This window comes from Ambystoma mexicanum, chromosome 1p (genome assembly GCF_040938575.1).
Source record: "Ambystoma mexicanum isolate Mex_15411 chromosome 1p, UKY_AmexF1_1, whole genome shotgun sequence".
Lineage (NCBI taxonomy): Eukaryota > Metazoa > Chordata > Amphibia > Caudata > Ambystomatidae > Ambystoma > Ambystoma mexicanum.
Genome location: NC_090921.1, coordinates 179,712,760 through 179,733,021, shown reverse-complemented (window position 1 = coordinate 179,733,021; position 20,262 = coordinate 179,712,760). Strand labels below are relative to the sequence as shown.

At 45.0% G+C, this 20,262-nt stretch overlaps 1 protein-coding gene across 12 annotated transcripts in view; it reads left to right on the top strand.

Annotated features, from left to right (window-relative positions):
• Positions 1–20,262, top strand: part of KDM6B (lysine demethylase 6B) — a 2,050,345-nt gene that overhangs the window by 1,951,545 nt on the left and 78,538 nt on the right. For all 12 annotated transcript variants that reach the window (XM_069646240.1, XM_069646239.1, XM_069646242.1 and 9 more), the window contains one exon: positions 17,191–17,332. In XM_069646240.1, the coding sequence (XP_069502341.1) occupies positions 17,191–17,332 (142 nt within the window). The remainder of the gene's footprint in view (positions 1–17,190; positions 17,333–20,262) is intronic.

Below are 20,262 nucleotides of genomic sequence, written 5' to 3'. Positions count from 1 at the left end.
TGCAGTAATTTGGGGTGATGTTTGGTCACTTTAGATGTGCCTAAGGGACAGACTTGTGGCCGCAGTTAGGGTTTGCTATTTATTTTAGTGTATTTGGTTTCAGCCTTACCACGTTTACAGCATTTCGCTACCTACTGTGGCTAGTGTCCAAACATGGCCGTGCCACAGGTTTTTCGTTTGTCCCTTGGCGATATTGGCACTAACCCTTTTGCCTGACCTGTGAGGACAGGAAAATCATTATATGGACTTCAAGTGCCCAGCAAAGCTGGGGCTTTTCACAGACTACTGCAGGGCCATGTGTGGTTGCTGCCAGGAAGTGGGTTGGGATAGTTTGGTCACAATCCCCAAACTGGTTTCAGTGTGTCTGGATGGTATGCATGAGCTGTAAAACTTGAAGGAGCCAAATATACTGTCCAGCTGCCAGACAGGTGAAGAGAGCGCCAACCTGTTCAAAGGAGGCCTGGCTGCTCTCCCTGGCAAGCCCTGTCTGGGTAGTGATCTCCAGAAGTCCAGCAAAGGAGCCTCAACCTTCTGGGGTGGTGGGACCGATCACCCTAAACATCAGCTCGGAGTCTTGCAAAGAGCCCTCTGAAGTGCCCCTGTATCACCCAGTGGCAGACCAGCTCAGAGTTTGGGCTACCATGTTGTCGATGTCTCATTCCGCGTTGAGGCCTGGAACATTGGGGATCCACAGATTATGCTACAGTTTTTCTGCCAAATCTTGTGGTTCCCACATCATGGGGATGAGAGGGTCAATCTGGCCGTGAAAGTTCTGCCCCCCTGTGTCGCAATGCATTGGTGGCCGTCATCCAAAACCACTGTCCTGCATTCAATCCTGTGCTGGGAGGTACCATGCATCAAGTTATTCTGCATTCTCCATGCTGAAGACCTTGCACCAGCATTTGTCTGTGACCCGAGAAGTGCTTGAATCTGCAACCCCGGGGCATCGAATACCAGAGCTGACGGTGGGAAAAGTAACCTTGCACCCTCTTAAGACCTGACAAGTCGTAAGACGAACCAGAGTACGGGGTTGAGTTGTAACAGTACTTAACTGAGCCCCTGTCCTCCCCTTTAAAATTTAACTTTTAGAAACCTTGGTAAGTTTGGCTTTGCCATTGCTTGCTCGTGCAAGCATTCTGATTGTGGGCAACACTTCTATTCACTAAACGTACTTGTCATCTACCTTCATTGTACCCAAGAAGCCCTCAAACTTTTTCCCGTCTCACAAAACTGTTTTGAGCACTGTTGGGGAGAATACTAATTTCTGTGCTAATTCCATTCAACCTTAGAGACCCCCAGCTTTTGTGCTGGATTTAAGGACTTTTAATTTTAATCCTGGAGTAAGTGAGACCTTTTTCTCACTCATGTATTTTTGATCCAAGTTGGATTCTGTATTCGTTTTGTATTTGGAGTCTGACAAAATCCATAGGCATCTACTTTTTGCATGGTGACGCACGGCACCCTCAGTGCAGTGTGACCTAGAAGTCCTTTGAATTCCACATAAGGTTTAGGTACCTTCTCTTGGGTGAACTACTGTTCCTAAGAGTAGTCAAGTGAAATCGACTTTACTTAGCTTTTTTTCTGTGTAGGTCCAGCACACCCCCTCTTATGTGGCGTCCCTGTGTAGGTCCAGCGCACCCCATCTTATGTGGAGTGCTGGGGGGGGGGTTACTTAATAGCCCCTTTTCCTACTAAATCATGTAACATTTCTTATGTTACCCTCACGACTTTAAATGCTGGTGGTAGTGATTTAATTTTCCTACCATTGCAGTATAACAACCAATAGTTTGTGACCATTGTAAAACGGCCCAGGTCGTCTTTTTTTCACTTACTTGTTTGTGAGGTCTTTCTTGGGTTTTACTTTGTTTGCCAAACCAGGTTTAACCCTTTTGTTCGTTTTGCCTTTGGCGGGCTTCAGTACTGAAACCCGCTTCTGTCTCCAGTGGGTCTGGCAGGGAAGGAAGTGAGGGAGGGGGGTGCCCGAAACTCCCTGTCATTGGTCTCCTTGGTTACCTGAATGCACCCAGTGGTGATTGGCTGGCTGTCGTTTCAGGACAGCCACCCTACTGCGTGAGTGACAGCTACAGGAACGTGAGCGGATAGACTGGTTGGTCCCACCAATCAAAGGGTCGAAGCACCGACCGCGAATCGGGTAATCCAGCAGGGCTTCCCCGGGACAGTTGCAGTTAAGGACGCACTACTTCTTCAGGAGTCGTCCACATGTCTTCAGCAACTGAGCCAAGTATTCTGTGTAGCTGCGCAGCCAACTGATCTATTGGAATGGCTTCAGGGCTCCTTGTCCTACGTTCTGGTGAGTGATCAAACTTAGCCCTCCAATAGCAAGGAACTGCACCACTCACTCAGCCAGCAGTGGTGCAATCAGGGACCACTGTGGGTTTTAGTCATGAATGCACACTAGGATTTCAGGCACCACAGTTGTGGACTGGGACCAGGCAGTCCCACCTGTTAGGACAGTTTTTCTAAAGTCCAACTGAGGCAGTACATAAGCTCCACTCTTAGTATAAGGCTGTATAACCTGGGTATGTGGTATCATGACCGAGCAGCCAGGCTGATCTTACAAGGAAGAGAGCATGACTGTTATTTGGTACAAAGCAATTGTAGCATACATATGGTTCAAAGAAACACTAACACTATATTGTAAAAATAAATGGTTTATTTAAATGCAAGTAGACCCATATAAAACTTGGGGAAATGAGTACTATTGTTCGGACAGTTTTTCTGAAGTTCAACTAAGGGCTTAGTAAAACCATACAACAGAAACAGTATAAAACTCCACTCCTAGTATAAGGCTGTACCACCTGAGTATATGGTAAATTGATAATAAAAACACAGCACAATGCTTGAAGGTACACAGATCAAAGCATAAACCTTCTTCAGAATAACAGTAATTTTAGGGATGTCTGACCTTATCAAACACATTTGGTAAAGGACACAGCTATTAATGGGGAGTAAAACAGTCAGTTACTTTTAGATTGCTTTACAGTAAGTCAAGGGTAGTAGACCCGGTCAGTCATGCAGTGACACTCCGTTAAGCAATCACATAGTAAACCAACCCTGTGCAGGGATACTTTTTTGAAAAGTGAAACACATATTCACGGAACCGTATAAACCTAGAACTATATTCGGGATACCACTCAGTTATACCATGTGAGTAAGACCTTTTGGTGTAATATAGAATTGAGGTTGTTTTTCAGATCAGTGGAACACAAAGGCAAGCAATAACTCTTCAACGTATCATACATCTATTCAAGGTAAGTAAAACCCAAGGCATACTTATTCTAGACAGGCTAAACAGCAGGTCAGGGGAAGCAAGGACCAGTACACTCCTTTTCCGAAAGAAATGGGTAAGTGAAACCAACAGCATTACTTTTGGGAAAGAGCCATAACCAATTCACTGGTGAGTAAAATAACCTTGCAGATACTTTTCCGAATGGCAGCACACCTTCAAGGTAAGTAAGAACGTTTGTAACTGATCACTCGAAGCGGCAGGTACCAATCAACTCTTTCACAAGTAATGAACTTTTTAACACTTGTAAGGCGCACAATCCCTTTCTTATCCAGTCCTTCCCTAGTCTATTGCATGAGATCTCTGAGGCAGAAGAGGGACACTCTTGGTCTAGGTGCCAGCTGTAGGCAGGTTGAGATAGGGTTCAGTTGCAGGAAAGGTCTGAGTTCCTGAGTAAGTATCTTCAAAACAAGTAAGTAGTTCACATTAGTTAGGGTCCAGGAACTTCAGAGAAGACACCCTAGCGGGATTGGCCCTGGGCGAACTGGATAAGAGGACTCCCAATCACATGAATCACCCCCCCAAAGCTTCACAGGAATCACACAAGGCTTAAGGTAAGTAATACCCCAGCCAAAACAGTATTTCAGCACAGAAGAAAGGTTTGCAGCAGGACATTGTCAGAATCTGCAGCCAAAAACCTGGTCAATTAATTCCTTGTCTTGAAGACAGGACACTGGGAGGAAATTTGCAGCAGGGATGGCTAGGTAAGACTTTCACAGAAATGGTCAATCTTCCTGACCTGGGTCAACGCTGAACGTTTTGCTTTGCTAGTGGGATATTTCTCCTTAATACCTCTGTGAGTGGGAACCTTTTTCCACACTCACAGAATCTTCAAACTTTTTTTTTTGTTGGGTGTCATTTTGTTGAATCTCCGTAGTGTCTTTTTAAAGTTCTCCTCTTTAACTATGTATTGGCAATACGTGCCTGTAGTTGCTGCTGCGTTGCCCTAAGGGCTCCCCTTTTAACTTTCTGTGGATAACCTTGAGTGAACTAGAGTTCCCAAGGGTAGAAAGGATCTTTGGTGCACCTTTACCGTGGGCTGTGTTCACAGCTGCAGTACAGGCATCTAAGGGTGATCATTTTACCTAAATGGCCCCTTGTCTTCTTTTCTCGCCATTTTAGTGTTTCTTGTCCTTTCTTGTTCCTTCCCCTGACATCCAGGGCAGGAAATTACTTTGTGTGATTTGTATCTTTTTTGGGAGTCCCCTGCACTCCCCGCCCAGGCTCCAGTCTGTCTTTGAGGGCAGGAAGCGAGGGAAGAGTCCAAAACTCCACAGCCCTTTGTCTTCATCCTTGCCTGAATGGGGACAAATACCAATTGGGGGCTGGCTGTCCTGGTTGGACAACCAGACAGCCCCTTCTTGTAAAATGTGGAGAGAATGTAGAGGTTGTGCTGCAGTTACTGTTAAATACTGCAAACCTGGAAGCTGAAGAGAAGTGGACCACTGGAATGGAAACAAAACTGAAGAGGATGATGAAGGAAAAGCAGCAGAAACGATTTCCAGTGACTGGAGAGCCTGCTTTGTAACCGTAGACTGCTGTAGCCCTTCCTTCCAATCTACCTGGGGACCCTGAAAACGACGACCCCGACCCAGAGCTTGGGCGGTGCATGGTCTTCCGAATCTCGCAGAAACTTCGTGGGCATCCTGGTGGATATCCAGAGACATGAATCGAGTCCAAAAAGTTCCCTCAACAGATTGCTGAACCTTTGTAGCGACGAGAATTTTCTGTCCTCTGTGCTTCTTGAAAAGGCGCCAAATTGCCAGAACTGCATTCAGCAGGGATCGATGAAGGCTCTAGGCAAAGTTCCTTCGGAGGTCTTGTTTTCAGTCGCCACAACAAGGAATCCACTGACCGGGTATTTGGCTGCAGACCCTGAAGTCCTCCTGCTGCAAAATCTTCTTCCATGCTGAGGTACTGTGTTGACTTGGGTATGTACTTACCTTAAGTCTTAGGATTTTTGTGTAGCTGTGGGGTGTTTTCTGTGATGGGGTTGTCTTTCATCCAGTGCACCCAGTCCCACTGCTAGAATCCTGCTAGGGTGTCTTCTGCAAAGCCCTGGACTCCTTTTATGGGATTGGGATTTTTACCTAGGAAAGAAAGTGTTTAAAAGTGACTTGCATGTAAAGAGTTTGTTGGTAACTGTAACTCTAAGAGTGAACAGTTACAAAAGTTCTTACCTTGGATGTGTGATGCAGTATTCTTGAAAAGTGTGGTAAACATATTTTCTTCCTTAGACACTGTTTTGCCATTTCACCAGATTATTCCTACAGGGTAATTGTATGAGTGTCCCCCAACTGGGTCTTGCTTCCCCTGACTTGCTTTTAGCCTGTCCAGAAGTCTATTGGGTTGTTGCCTACCTAGAATTAACTTTGAGTCATTCAGTAAAGTGGAACATTAGGTTTTACTTTTCCTGTGCTATCTAACCCATAGTCTGTGGTTCTAACTGTCCCTTATAAGTCCTACATCAGTCATTTGTATAGTTGGGAAAGATCTAACCTGGACTCCTTGTGAGATATAAAAAGTATAGGGCCCTTACTTACCCTGAGTTAGCTGTGTGTCACCCCAAAAATAAGTTACAAGAGTTACTGCTTATCTCAATCTGTTTCACTGATCTCAAAAGCACCTGTAATTGAATATTACATCCTTAGGTTGTACCCACCTAGTAGAACTGTGTGTTATCACAAAAGTAGTTATGTTTTTACTGTACCTAGAATAAGTGGTCCACTATTCACAAGGTATATTGTCCAGTTGACTGATGTGATTTGTATTGAGTCATTGTATAACTGGTAGGGTCTACTGCCCTTGCATTAATGAATGTAATTGTATTTGTATTTATTTGTAGAGCGCAACCTTGCCCTGAGGCATCTGGGCGCGTAGTTACAAGAAGGTGGTTACAGGCAGGCATAACATGTTCCCCCAGGCGAACAATCTTAAAGATGATACAATAAAACTTAAAAACAGGTTACATAACTGTGCAGGTTACACATAATAATCCAGAAACATAAAGGATGCTAAAAGCCTAAGTAAGAGATGCAAAGGAGAAAGAGAGGTAGAAAGAACATAAAGAGGTAAAAAAGGGGTAAGAAGTGCTAATGTAGTTACGATAAGCGCCTATAATAAGTGTAGTAGACTCATCGAGCTTGTGAAGCCAGAGTTTGGTTTTGAAGGAGTGGAACGTAGGTTCTGATCTGAGTGTGGAAGGGGTGGTGTTCCAGAGTTTAGCTGCGAGGACTGGGATGCTAGATCCCCCAGCAGACTGCATCTTAAATTTAGGTATAGAGAGTGTTGACATAGGCTGTTCTCAGCAGTCTATTCGTGACATGCTGCGAGAAACGGCTAGTCAGATAGGCTGGTGCCAGGTTGTTCTGTGCCTTGTAGGTTAAGGCTAAGGTTTTAAACGATATTCGCTGCACGATGGGGAGCCAATGAAGGTTGCGTCTGGTATCTGAGATGTGAGATCTTCTAGGGATGTTGAGGGCCGCCCTGATGGCATTGTTTTGTGTAACTTGTCAATATTTTTTTGACTGGTCCCTAGGTAGAGAGCGTTCCAATAGTCTATTTTTGCCACGATTAGTGTTCTAGCTAGGATGATGCAGTTCTCAGTGCTCAAGAAGGGTCTGCAGGCTGTGATAAGTTTACAAGTATAAGCCGAGGCAGACGCTATGGCATTTGTTTGTCTAGTTAGAGATTTGCGTCAAGATAAATGCCTAGAGTTTTTGCTGCGTTCGACACTTTAATGATGATGCCGTCTATGGTGAATGATTTGTAGGCTGGGTCAAGTTTGGCCAATTTGGAGTGCGATCCAAGGATGAGTAGCTCTGTTTTCTCATTAAGGCAAAGCCCATGATGAGCCATCCAAGCCTGGATGATTGAGTAGACATCATGAAGTGCCTTCACATCAAGGGCAAAGTCACCAGAGATGGGGATGAGTATCTGGGTGTCATCAGCCTAGTTGGTGTGAGACACCCAGATAGTCAAATGTGTCAAAGAGTGGCTTGGTAAATGCATTGTATAATGTGGGAGGGACGCAAGACCCTTGATGGACTCCACAAGGGACAGGTTCAGCAGAGGCTAAAGGAGAGAAGACCCTCCTAGTTCTATTCGCCAAAAAGGAACTAATCCAAGATGACGCGGAATCCGAAAAGTGTGCAGCAATTTTGAGATGGTGGCAGTGAATTTTATGATCAACCAAGTCAAATGCCGCTGACGGATCAAGCAAGAGGAGTGCCAACTTGCCCTCATCTTTTAGGTTGTAATTTTGAGTTTTTAAATGAGGGCAGTTTCTGTACTGTGTCTCGGACGGAAGCCCGATTGACGGAGACTTTGCAAGTATGCAGCGCAGTCCAGAATTTTTAGAAGGTATGGTACCGTGGTGATATGCCTATAATTGACGGGGTTGCTTGGGTCAAGGGAGGGTTTTTTGATTAATGGGATAACCCAAGCATCCTTAAGGTTAGCTGGAACAATGCCAGATCTGAAGGAGGCATTTATAAAGGTAGTAATAAAAGGTGCAAGGTCATGCGCAGCTTCCTTGATGATAGGTGCAGGGCAGGTATCATCTTGACAGTTTGATGGTTTAAGCTTTTTGATAATATTTTCCACTTCCTCAATGGATAGCGGGAAGAAGCTGAAAGGTTTTAGAGGGCGTACAGGGACGGGGAGGTTAAACAATGGTGTGTTCAAGGTAAAAATTGTTTAGGTTTTTCTTTTTAGCATTTATTTTTGCTTGAAGAAGGGCAATTTTATCTAAAAGTGCCTTTTGAATATTAGTACATCAGGCAGCGTCAGGGGAGCGTGTCACCAGAGGGGCAACAGGGCACTCTAATTCCTTGAGGATCTTAAAAAGTTCCTTCGTGTTAGATTGGGCCTGCATGATACATTTGTTGTAGACATCTTTTTTGGCTACAAGTATAGCAGCTTTATAAGTGGAGGAGGCCAGAGTTAGGTTGTTATTGTTAACCAGGGAGGGTATATTTTTCCAGAGAGACTCAACCTTTCTTTTTTCTTTGCGTAAGTCTCTAAGATGGGGGGCAGGGGTGAACCAGGAGTCAGATGAGAACGAGGTTTCTGTTTACGCAGTTTTAGCGGTGCAATAGTATTGAGTGCTTTGAGCATAGCCTGGTTATAAATATCCACTAAAACTGTAGGGTCTGAGCTGGTGGTCAGAGAGGTATATAGTAGAGGAAGGATGATGGGAAGAAGTTTCTCAGTTTAGATATCCTTATTACGTGTTTGAATGGCAGGGGCTAGATTGGGTTTGCAGATTTGAGGACTGGAGTTAATTGCAAAGGTTATTTTGTAGTGGTCTGACCAAAGGCATGGAGTCACAGATCACGTTAAGCTTGCAGTTTAGGTCAGCAACCCAATCGAGAGTGCAGCCTTTGATATGAGTAGGCTCTTTGATGTGTTGGGTGAGGCCAAAGTCAGTTAGAATGTTTAGGAGGTCTGTGGCTTTGGGATCATTCACAACTTGGTAGCCTAAATTAAAGTCACCAAGTAGAAGAATTTGAGAGTTGGGCTTGGTGTTAGCGGCAAGAATGGACGATATATCAATAATTGAGGTAATGGGGCCGTGGGGCCTATATAGGAGATGCACTGTAATAGTTTGGTTGGGGGAGAGGCATAACTTGCAGGATAGAAGTTTAGCAAATGGTATCTGGATGTTGGGCATCATCCTAAGTTCGAGTGAGCTTTTGAAGATGACGGCTATTCCTCCACCCTTGGATTAATTGGTGTCCCTGTCTTGTCTAATGATGGAATAGTTGTCTGGAACAGCAAGGGAAAGTGAAGATACGGATGCAAAAGTGAAAGTAACAATTGTTTTTTACTCCCCAGGAATAGGTGTGACCTATACTGATTGTTTATGGGTATTTCAAATAAGGTTTATACCTGGGTATGTGTAGCTTCAATTATAGTGTTGGGTATTTATAATTGTGATTTCATGTGTTGTATTTTTTTACCCCTAGATTTATCTGGCCTACCTGTATTTAAATAAACCATTTTTTTTATTTAACATGGTGTTTCAGTGTTTCTTTGGACCATTTGTATTCCACTATCATTTGTGCTAATTCTTCAGCCCTCTCTCCCTCCTAAGATGAGCCTGGCTGCTCTCTCTACGCTACCATGTCCTCAGGTGGTACAGCCTTATACGAAGAGTGGAGTCTTGTACTTCCTAAGTCGAATGATTTTGATGAATTTGGTAGCACTTCAGAAAAAGTCCTAACCGGGATGAACTGGGTAGAGGCCAGGCAAGGGTTTCTTCATATGTGGATGCGTTTCTGTGGTTTTGGCACCCTTTTCAGTAGCCAGGAGAAGACCTGAATTTCGCTGGTTGGATTCTCATTGCTAATCAGGTCCAGCACTCTGAGTGGAGTTAAAGGATTCAAGTCTATGGAGGCCTAGAAGGGTGCCACCACACTTTCAGCAAGACAGAGGGAGGACAAAACAAACTTTCTTACTAGGCCTTGTCATTCCGATTGTGCAAGTGCGATAACGCAAAGTGTGGGGGTGAGCGGGGTGCAGTCAGAGCAGCAATGCTCTGGTTAAGTGCAAGGAGGCAGGGGACTGGAGGGTTACAGTAACAGCCCCTAAGTGTGCAGTAGGCCCGGAGGCAGTGCAGGGGCTACTAGTCGAGGAGGAGCCTGGTACTCTGGTTGCCTGGCTACCCCCAGAGTCTCACTGTCAGTGCAGCAGACAGGTAGGTCAGCAAGGAAGAGGGAGAGAGAAAGCCGAGACAAAAGGTCTTCTGTTGCTTCCGGAACTTCAGGTTGGTCCGGCTTAAGTTTAAGGGGGACAGGAAGGCCATAATGTATAATGTAAATGTGTATAGCTGAACTTCACCGTTTAAATTCATAATCTATCACCTCATATCTTTGTCAAATTATTAAACATATCTTAATTTTCCTAGGCAACTGTTTTTCATCAACCACATTCAGTAAATATTTGGTGTAATTTGAGCATACAGGGCTTATATAAGAGTTGATTGCCTCATTGGCGTACATGGCTCAATTTGCATGCACACACACTATAAAATATACATTAAATTGCTGGTTTTGTCCATTTGATGTATGTACGATGTTCTTATTCAGTAGAGAAAGCAGGTTAGCATGCAGAGTGGCATCACAGTCCACCAGAAAGCTTCGAATAAAAGCTGCATCTGCTGGTAAAAACATGCGTTATGAGCGTCCCAACAGCTGCTCGCTCCTGCCGCTCCCCATATACAACCTCAAAGAATAAACGTACCTCCCTTTTCCTTTGTCGGTCACTCCCCAGTTTGACATTTATCAATGAGGCCTAACTGTAAGCGGGTTTGCATTCCTTGCATTAACCGGTTTCCCAAAAAGGAAAGGATGCAGTGAACATGGTACTTGGTTGGCAATGCACTGGCTGCTTCTGAAGGCTAGGCAAAGTACCGTGCGCAGCTGTCAAACTACACCAGTTTCTGAGTTATTCAACCATCTTACGGAGAAATGTGGTTTAGGCGGTACATGTCATGATGCCTACCCCCGGGCACCCGGATCGAGTCAATCAGCCCCGGGAGCAGGCATCCAGATACTCATTAAAACCCCAACAGCCCCGGCTGGGGGCTGTTTAGATTCAGTCCTGACGCCATAGGCGCCAGGCTCATAGACATTACTTACCTTATGCAGACCATGCTGCAAATGAGTCCAAGCCAACGTGAGACCTGGATGGGACTATTTTATTATAGGGACTATTTTTTACTCGGGTGTGGTTCTGGGGAACTTCTTACCTGGGACTACTTTGCAGGCTATTTAAACCACGCCCGAACAGCAGCTCATGCTTCGTGTTATTCTGCATCCAGCAGCGTAACGCTCACCGTGTCTGCAAGTCGGCATCCAGTCTTCTTCAACGCCCGCCTCGAATCCGGAGCTCCTATACAAAAGGAAAAGAAAGGAGAAGAGGTTAGATCACAGACATTATTTGATACCGGACCCAGCACATCTCCGAGCCTGGAAAGGACATTATTTTAGCACGCGTCGTTTCGCCAGCAGCAGCGCCGCGTTCTACTCACCAGTCCACCGCATCTTTCAACTCGGCGCTGCCTCCATCATTTTCTTCGTCGAAACCCAGCACCTGGGGGGAAAACAAAAGGAATAACAAGGTGAGCCGAGAAAACCGACAAAGACAATCTCTTTGCCACCATAGGCTTACCTGCTTTACCACCGGAGGTATTATCCTTTAATTCGCCGCATCTTTCTATGCCGCACCTATAAAGGGAGAGAAAACAGCAAGTTAAACTCATGCAACTTTTACCGGACAGTGTTTGGTAATACAGACTCTTACCTGAACGCCATCAGCTGCCTCCAGGCAATATTCTTTTGGACCCAGCTTTAACCTAACGAGGGAATGGAACAAGAGTGAACATCGGACATATTGAACTCTTTGAACTTTATAGACACTGGAGTCAATATTCCTCCGGAACTCCTCCAGTACCTTCAAACCAGTGAAGTAACTGGTATCTACGCGCCCCTGCATGCCATGCAGGATGGAGAGCTCATCATTTAAAAACATAAGGTGAGGTTACCAAGAGAGGATATCGGAGGTGATTAGTGGGGAGAACGAGAACAGTTGGGGGAGCCATCACTAAAGTCCACTGGTGGCTAAATCCCTTTCTCCACTTGCAGGAGAATACTTCTATGAGTCCAGCAGACGAGATTAGACGTCCAGTCCAGACTGTCATCTCTTCACTACGCATCACGTTGGTGGAGACTGCAGCTGTCCGGGTCCGATCGACGCCCCTGTGGGAACCAGGTGAGCGTAACAGTACATACGTTAACCGTGGACACTTGGGACCTGGATTCTGTAGAACCTTGACTTTGGCCTTCATCACAAAATCATGTTTCTTCATCTTCCTCTTGGGTTTCAGCTTAAGTGGTCGACTTGTCAGCAGTTTCCAGGTTCAGAGTTATCAGGAACTACAGCACAACTTCAGCATTCTCTCCCTGCATTCTACAGAAAGGGGCATCTGACTGTCCAATTAGGACAGCCAGCCCCCCACTGAGAGTTGGATCCTTTAAGGCAAGGTGAAAGACAAATGGCTGCAGAGTTTTGGACACCTCCCTTGCAGCCTACCTTCCCAGACACTCTGGAGCCTGAGCTTGGAAGACACCGAAGACAAAACTTCCACCAAGGTCATTCCCGCCTACAATTGCAGGGGAAAACCTCAGAAGCGGCAAGCACACAAGACATGGCGAAGAAGGGAGCAAACCATTTAAATAAAATGGTGCCCCTTCTGTGCATTACTGAGGCTGAATTAATAGCCTGTAAGTAATAGACTAAGCCATAAAGGTAAAACCACTGCCCCCAGCCATTCATGTAATCTCTCAATTGTAACAAAATGTTACCAGGTAAATAAGAAAGGGGATATCCCCCCGTCCACCCCATCACTCTAATGTGGTGGGTGCGGCTCACTTATACAAAATGTAAAGGGGATGAAAATCCCTCTTTACTGCTTGGAAACAGTAGTTCACCCAAGTATATGAAAGAGAAATTAACAGGGGAGCCCAAAGGAGCAACCCAGCCTAAGCCCAAAAGTTGTAGGAAACTATAACTTCAACCAAATTATGGGGGCGACTTAAAGAGGTCACCCATAAAGAGTTAAAGACTAGGGGAGAGGTGAAAAAGATTCCCCTTCACCTAGCGACAAGGTAAAATAAGTAGCAAAAAGGTTTGGGGTCGACACAGGTCATGAAGATGTATCACTAAATATGAACATCTTACCTAACGCACTGTTAGGTAAGACTTGGTGCACTCCATCTAGTGTAGGACTACACAAGACTTTTCTCTTGGTATTGGGTAACCCACCTTATAATATAAGCCTGTACTAAACAAGTTGGTAGCGTGGCTGAGCAGTCGGGCTTATCTTAAGAGGGGTAATGTGAGCTGTACGATGAAATAAGTAAATGCACGTATCCAAGTGAACATAATTTCTGAGAAGGGAGCATCAGAACTTTGAACTGGCTCATTTACTTTGGTTGTCCTACCGCTCTAAGGGCCTCATTATGAACCGATTGGCTTTCGCAGTGCGTGTTCGCTTACATGTTTTAATTGAACACTATTATTGCTGTAATAAAACACTGCCTACATCCCTTTGTGAGAATGTAACTGTTTTTGTAGAATACCAGTATGTTCTATGATCTAACCCTAACCTTTCCCTCCCTTATAACTCTATACTGCAAAAGTGATAAAATAGTGTTATTACTGACCTCAAAGGACATCACCCTTGGTGCTGGAATATGTTGACATGAAAGATGTTATGCAAGATTGTATGCAGTACCCTTTGGATGCACTATAATAACATTGACCTCCTGGCAATAGGGACCCAACCTTTGGTATAAGTCTGAACTACACAGGTTGGTAGTGTGGCTGAGCAGCCAGGCTTATCTCAAGAGAGGTCAATGTGAGCAGTAATGTGACAGTTTCACAGTTGCAGTTATTCAAATAAACACTTGTACTCAAGGTTTCTTGATAAAACAATTATTAATTTATTTCAGTCAGTTATATAAGCCTTCTTCAAAAGGGAGCATTATGTCTAACACTTATAATACACTTACAAACACACTCTTAGTTTCTCTAAATCAGATTATACCCATTGGGGATGACACACTTGCTACACCCTCAGGTGACTTAAATAGCTATGACACTGTTGACATTGATTTATCACTAGCGCATTTAGAGCAATACTGAGTTTGGTGTAAAAGATAGAAGAGAGGAATAAAACAAAGCTTAACAAATAATTCACAAACAGCTAAGTACTTTTAAAAACCTTACAATGTTTAGAAATGTTTGTAGAAAATGGAACACTTGAAGGGCCACAAGCAGGGAGACTTGTGAGGGGGCAAAGCTATAGCAACTCAGCAAGGTAACCAAGACCGGTCTCAACTGAGAGCAAGTAAGGCTACACAACAAGAGGTACTTATTAGACTTTACAGTACCTCTGGTTAGAAGAAATGGTTCCAGCTGGCTTCTGTTCATTTGCAGATCATGTTATTCCTGAGCCTCGGTGGTGGGGACAAGAGGGAGGACGTCTGGGGACTCCTGCTCTGCAATGGGAAGGTAAGCGGCAGCAATGGGCAAACGTCAATTCAGCGGTCCTTCTGTGTCTCAGCTCCTCACGTCTGACAGCAAATAGCAACACTGCGGTTCTCGGATACCACCCTGGACTTTCCTCGCATCTATGGTCCAGCACTCTGGGGGTCAGGTTTGGCCAGTCCTGCTTCAGGGAAGTCCGGAGGATCTTCCTGGCGCTTGGATCCGACTTAAAAGCAACGCACACAATCTGGTGTTCTTCTCCCTGGCACTTTGGTTCCAGCAGCAGTGGAAGTCCAGACGGGCTTACTTTGGAGTTCATTGGTCTCACCAACTCAAGAGGTGAAGTCGTTCTTGCAGGGCTTCTCTAATCGAGGCGAATTCAGAGCTTCACCACAGCAGCAGAGCTTCACCAGGCAAACCAACGGTCCAGGAGTTGCAGCAGGTGTCTCTAAGTTCTTCTTCGGATTCCTTCGTCCAGTGGTCGACTTTGCCTTCCAAGCCGAAAAGCCTTGCCTTTTATGCAGGTTTCAATCATGACGCGTCAAGTCGGCACCATCTCATCGTCGGCAGCACTTACTACCAAAATCATAAATGTGGTCAAACTATTCCTCTCCTCCAAAAATTGTCTCACCATTGGGGCCAAGCTGGACTATTGTAACTTTCTGTTTTTAGGCACCTCAGCAAAAAACCTTAACGAATTGCAAATCACTCAAAATAATGCCCTTACAGCAGCGCTAAGCATTCCCAAAAGGGAGCACATCTCCCAGGCTAGACGTGACGCCCACTGGCTCTCAGTTAAAGAGCGTTTACTCTTTTAAACCCTTGCTATCACACACACATGCCTCTCCCAAACAGCACCCCCTTACCTATCAAAGAATTTACTGTGCCACTTCTAATAGACCCAAGCAGGTCCAGCATGCCAATCAGCTCCTTGTCCCTACCGTTAAAAGCCAAAGATGGAGGCGCAAGCTTTCCTTTCCTAGCACCTAAAAATTGGAACGCCCTACCCACCTCTCTTAGGAAGAAGACCTCCCTCACAGTTTTACATAGAGCATGCAAAACCAAGCTCTTCCACTAGTCCTGATCTCCTTAACAAAAAGATCAGCTGGTTCCCTTGTATCCCTGGAACCGGTTTAGCATGGAAGAGGCATATCCTGTAAATGCCATTACAACTGTTGTACTGTATCTTTTTCACTGTACCATTTGTAACTAAGTCTTATTGTAACAGTGCCACAATGCCCCAGGGCCGCCTCTGCGCTTTTTAAATGCAAAAAATAAATAGGATGGCTGTCCTCCAAGGACAGCCAGCCGGCCAATCACCTTTGGGTGCGATCCGGTAACCAAGGGGATTAAGCACAGGGAGTTTCGGGCAACTTCCTCACTTCCTGCCCCTGCCAGACGTACTGGAGCCAGAGGCAGGCTTCACTCGTGAATCCCGCCAAAGACAAAACAAACAAAGGGACCAAACCTGATTTTGTGCGCAGAGTAAATCTCAAGAAGGACCTTTCCAACAAGAAATGGTGAAAAAGACGACCCAGGGCCATTTTGACATAATGGGCACTCATGGGTGCCTTACTGCAGCTCCGAACGCAGCCCGCAGTAAAAACGCACAATAGTAGTAAAGTGTAAATCACTGCCACCAGCCATTAATTGTAGATAGGGTAACATAAAAATGTTAAATGAGACGAAGGGTCTACTAAGTAACCCCTCCAGCACCCTATGATAAGGTAGTGTGTGCTGGGTCTAGAAAGTTACAAAATGTAAGTAAAGTCAATTTCACTTCACTGCTCTTGGAAACAGTAGTTGCACCAAGAGAAGGTATTTAAACCTTTTGAAAATCTGAGACTTCCCTGTGCCACTGCACTGAAGGTGCTGTGTGTCAATGCAAAGATGACGCCTATTGAGTTTGTCAGACTCCAAAGTTAAAAGAAACAGATTATAAATCACAAAAGAATACACGAGAGATTAAAAAGTCCTAAAGTCCAGAAAAGAGCTGGGGTTCTCTAAGGTACAGAGGAATTGCCAATATCTGAGAATTCTCTTTAACAAAGACCATGGGTACAGTACATGTCACACTAGGGATAGTATTAATAAACACGCCATGTCGACGTCGGTTTTCAAGTTTCGAAAACAAATCTTGTAATACTCCACGACTTCCACTAGATGTCGGGCTAAGCAGAACATGTGAATCTTAAGCAGGTATAAGCTCCAGAAATAAGATTACGGTGAGTAATGTATCCCATCTGTGTGAACTGTTTTATTTACCTGAATTGTTTTGAATTTAACATTACCAGTAAATGGAATAAATAAGCGTCATTTGTAACTACAGTGTGTTTCCTTGACTGAAAGTGTGCTCAAAGGTCTTTGTACCAAACTACAGCCCTTCTCCCTTCTAGACTAATCATGGCTGATCAGCCATTGCTACCAACATGCTTGTGTAGTTTAGGCATATACTAAGAGTTGGAGGCCTATGGCCCCAAGTTGAGTGTGCCTTTGACAGTTATACCACAAGTGCACTTTAGTAAAACTCCCTAACCACTAACGCTTAAGACTCTGGGCTTGCAGAATCACTAATCATGCCCAAGTCGGGAAGATAAACCTGACGACCCTGACCACAGGGTTTAACGAAACTCCCAAAAAGTAAGTAATTTCTCTGTTTGTCTGACAATTGCCATCCTTCTTTTTACACATGACTGTGCATTGGGGTACCATTGTGTTTTTCAGTGTTTAACTTTAAAGTGTTGGGAGTTGTTTGCCTTCATGTGGTTTGATACCTGGAATGGAAGTGGACCTTTCAAATAATTAACCAGATGTCTTCCTCCCCACAGCTTATCAGTACCAGCTGGCCCTGGAGCGGTACGAGTGGAATGAGGTGAAGAAAGTCAAGTCCATTGTGCCCATGATCCACGTCTCTTGGAATGTTGCCCGCACTGTGAAAATTACTGACGCGGACCTGTACAAAATGATAAAGTGAGTTTTGTTGCAGAGGGCCTGTGTTGGTGATAATTGTCTGTGGGAAAGACCAGTGCAGAGATTATAGAGGAGCCCCAAATAAGCTGTGCTTCTGAATTCCTCATAAAATTTGATCGGTTCATTATTAAAAGTGCCTGTTTTACCACTCCTGGATTTCGGAAATAGTGCAGCTGTTATTAGTCCCCAGAATGGAAGGGTTACGTTGAGATTTTGCCATTTGCTGGACCTTGTCAAGTGATTATTAGAATATTGCGTGACCTGTACATCCGGATCGGCTAGTATCCAAACCAATGTGTCATTGCTGTATTCAAATATCGGCTCAGCCATACAAAGGAAGGTCAGTTCACCAAAATTCATGGGTAGCAACATAGGATGTGACATCACATAACCTTTAACTGAGGTTTTTTCAGACGTTTGATATGATGTAATAAAATACCTTAAGTTCACCATTAATAATACTCCTGCATCCTGTCCTCTTTCCTCCATACCTCTACGTCCCAGCCTCTTCCCCCATACAGAGGGGAGTCAGTCCCACCAAGGACGGAACCTGTAGCCTTTTGCACCACTAAAATCTCAGTTTTCCTTTCCATTTTTCATCCAAAGGCAAATTTGCCTGCGTGGACTGTTTACTATCCTTGCCAATCAGCCTTTTTTACCTCTCAACTTGACTCGACGCCTTCCATCACTGCTACTCTTTAGTTTTGTCACATTTCGTTGGCACAGCCCCCATTTGTCACCAACACCATTGCTACAGAGAACAGTAAAGTTGTGCCAGAAAGCTGATTTGTGGTTGACATTATTTATTCGGATTTGTAGAGCGCACGTCAGCCCGGGGGCACCGTGGCGCTTGTTACAGACATATCTTAGTTGCATATACATGAGTGATATATAATTTACAGGAGCAAGTATGACATTTGTACAAATTTACAGTGCAATATATTTACAAAGTTAGCGAGTGTCACATGTTATTGTGCAAGGAAAGAGGTCTTCAGCTTCCTATGAAAAATTGGGAGTGAGTTCTCTGCTCTAATATCAGCAGGTAGAGCGTTCCAGGACATGGCAGCAATGTAGGCGAAGCTTAGGCCACCGGCTTTGCCTTTTTTGATGCGTGGGATATGGAGTATGTTGATGTATTGCATCCTGGTGGGACGTGAGGAGGAGGGTTTGGAGATGGTCTCTGATAGGTAGGACGGGTCGGAAAGAGACAGACATTTGTGTGTGAGGGTGAGGATTTTGAGTGTGATCCACTCTTTAACCGGGAGCCATTGGGCTGTGTCTCTGGCGTGGGAGATATGCTCTCTTCTTGGGATGCTAAGAGCGGCCCAGAGAGCATTGTTCTGAGTGACTTGTAGTCTATGTTTTTAGCCGATGTCATTGATAGTGAGGAGTCCAGGTAAACCCCTGAGTGTCTTGACAGCTGTGGATACGGGGATGATGGAGTTGTCAGTGGAGAAGTTGGCGTACAGTTTGTCCAGTTTTTCTAGGGTGCTCTGTTGTCCTACTATCATGATTTCAGTCTTGTCTCCATTAAGGCAGAGCCCATTGACTGCCATCCAAGCCTGGATGATGGAGTAGATTGTGTGAAGTGCCTTGGCGTCTTCGTGGTATGAGCCTGAGAGGGGTAGAAGTACTCGTGTGTCGTCCGCGTAGTTTGTGTATGTGATGCCATGTGAGTCAAGCTGGTCAAAGAGAGGCTTGGTGAACAGGTTGTAAAGTGTGGGACAGGATCCTTGAGGGACTCCACAATGGATTGTCGTGGGTGTGGCGTTAGCAGTGTCCGAGAAGACTTTCATGGCTCTTCCCTCGATGAAGGTGGTGATCCAGCGAGCTGATTCTTTAGAGAAATTGGCTGAGTGTGTGAGGTGAGGGTCTTGTGATCAACCAGATCGAATGAGGCTGAAAGATCTAGGAGGAGCAGTAGGGCTGGCTTGCCCTTATCCATGATTTGGGTGATCTGATTTTTCAGATCCATCAGGGCCGTTTCGGTGCCGTAACCTTTCCGGAAGCCTGATTGCCTGGTCCCAAGGATGGAGTGGGTTTCCAGAAAGTGTTGGATTTGGCAATGTGCAGCTTTGTTCAATAATTTCAAGAGGAATGGCACTGTGGTTATCGGTCTGTAGTTGTTGGGATGTAGGGGGTCGAGGGTGGGTTTTTTAGGAGGGGCGGATCCAGGCCTCTTTTTGGCTAGCTGGGATAATGCCTGATCTAAAGGATGCATTGATGAATGCCATAAAAAGCGGCGCAAAGCGGTCTGCGCAGTCTTTGATGAGCTTTGGCAGGCAAATATCGCCTTTACAAGGGGTTTGAGATTTTTTAGTAAATTGATAACTTCTGGTTCAGTGACGTCTCTGAAGGAGAAGTCGGGTATGGTGGGCTTAGACGAGGCGGTTGTGGAGTTGGAAGGCTTGGTTCCTGTATTTTGAGGTAATGCTTTGCAATGGTCTTTGCTTTTCTTTTGGAGAAGGTCAATTTTGTGTAGCATGGCAGCTTGGATACTAGCACACCAGGCTTCATCTTTGATTATTTTCGTCAGGTGTATTGGGGGGTGGGAGGGGGGGGAAGAGATGAGCTCATTAAAGATGGCATTGAAGAGTCGTGTGTTGAAGGCGTTGGCAGCGGTGATGGCTGTTTTGTATTGGTGGGAGATTGAGTTGAATTAGTTTTTGGCACTGCTGCAGGGGTTGGTTTGCCAGTTTTTTTAGTGCTGCTCTTTTGCAGGAACGCATTGAGTGCAGTTCTTCAGTGAACCAAGGGTTGGTGTGTAGTGATTTGTTGTCTTATTTTCCATTCGATTGGTGCTATTTCATTAATAGCTTTAGTGATGACATCTTTGTAGATGTCTGCTAGAGTATTGGGGTCGTTAGCAAATGGGGGTGCTAATTCGGGCGTGTTGTGGTAAGGGCGCAGGTTGTCCTCTTTGAGCATTT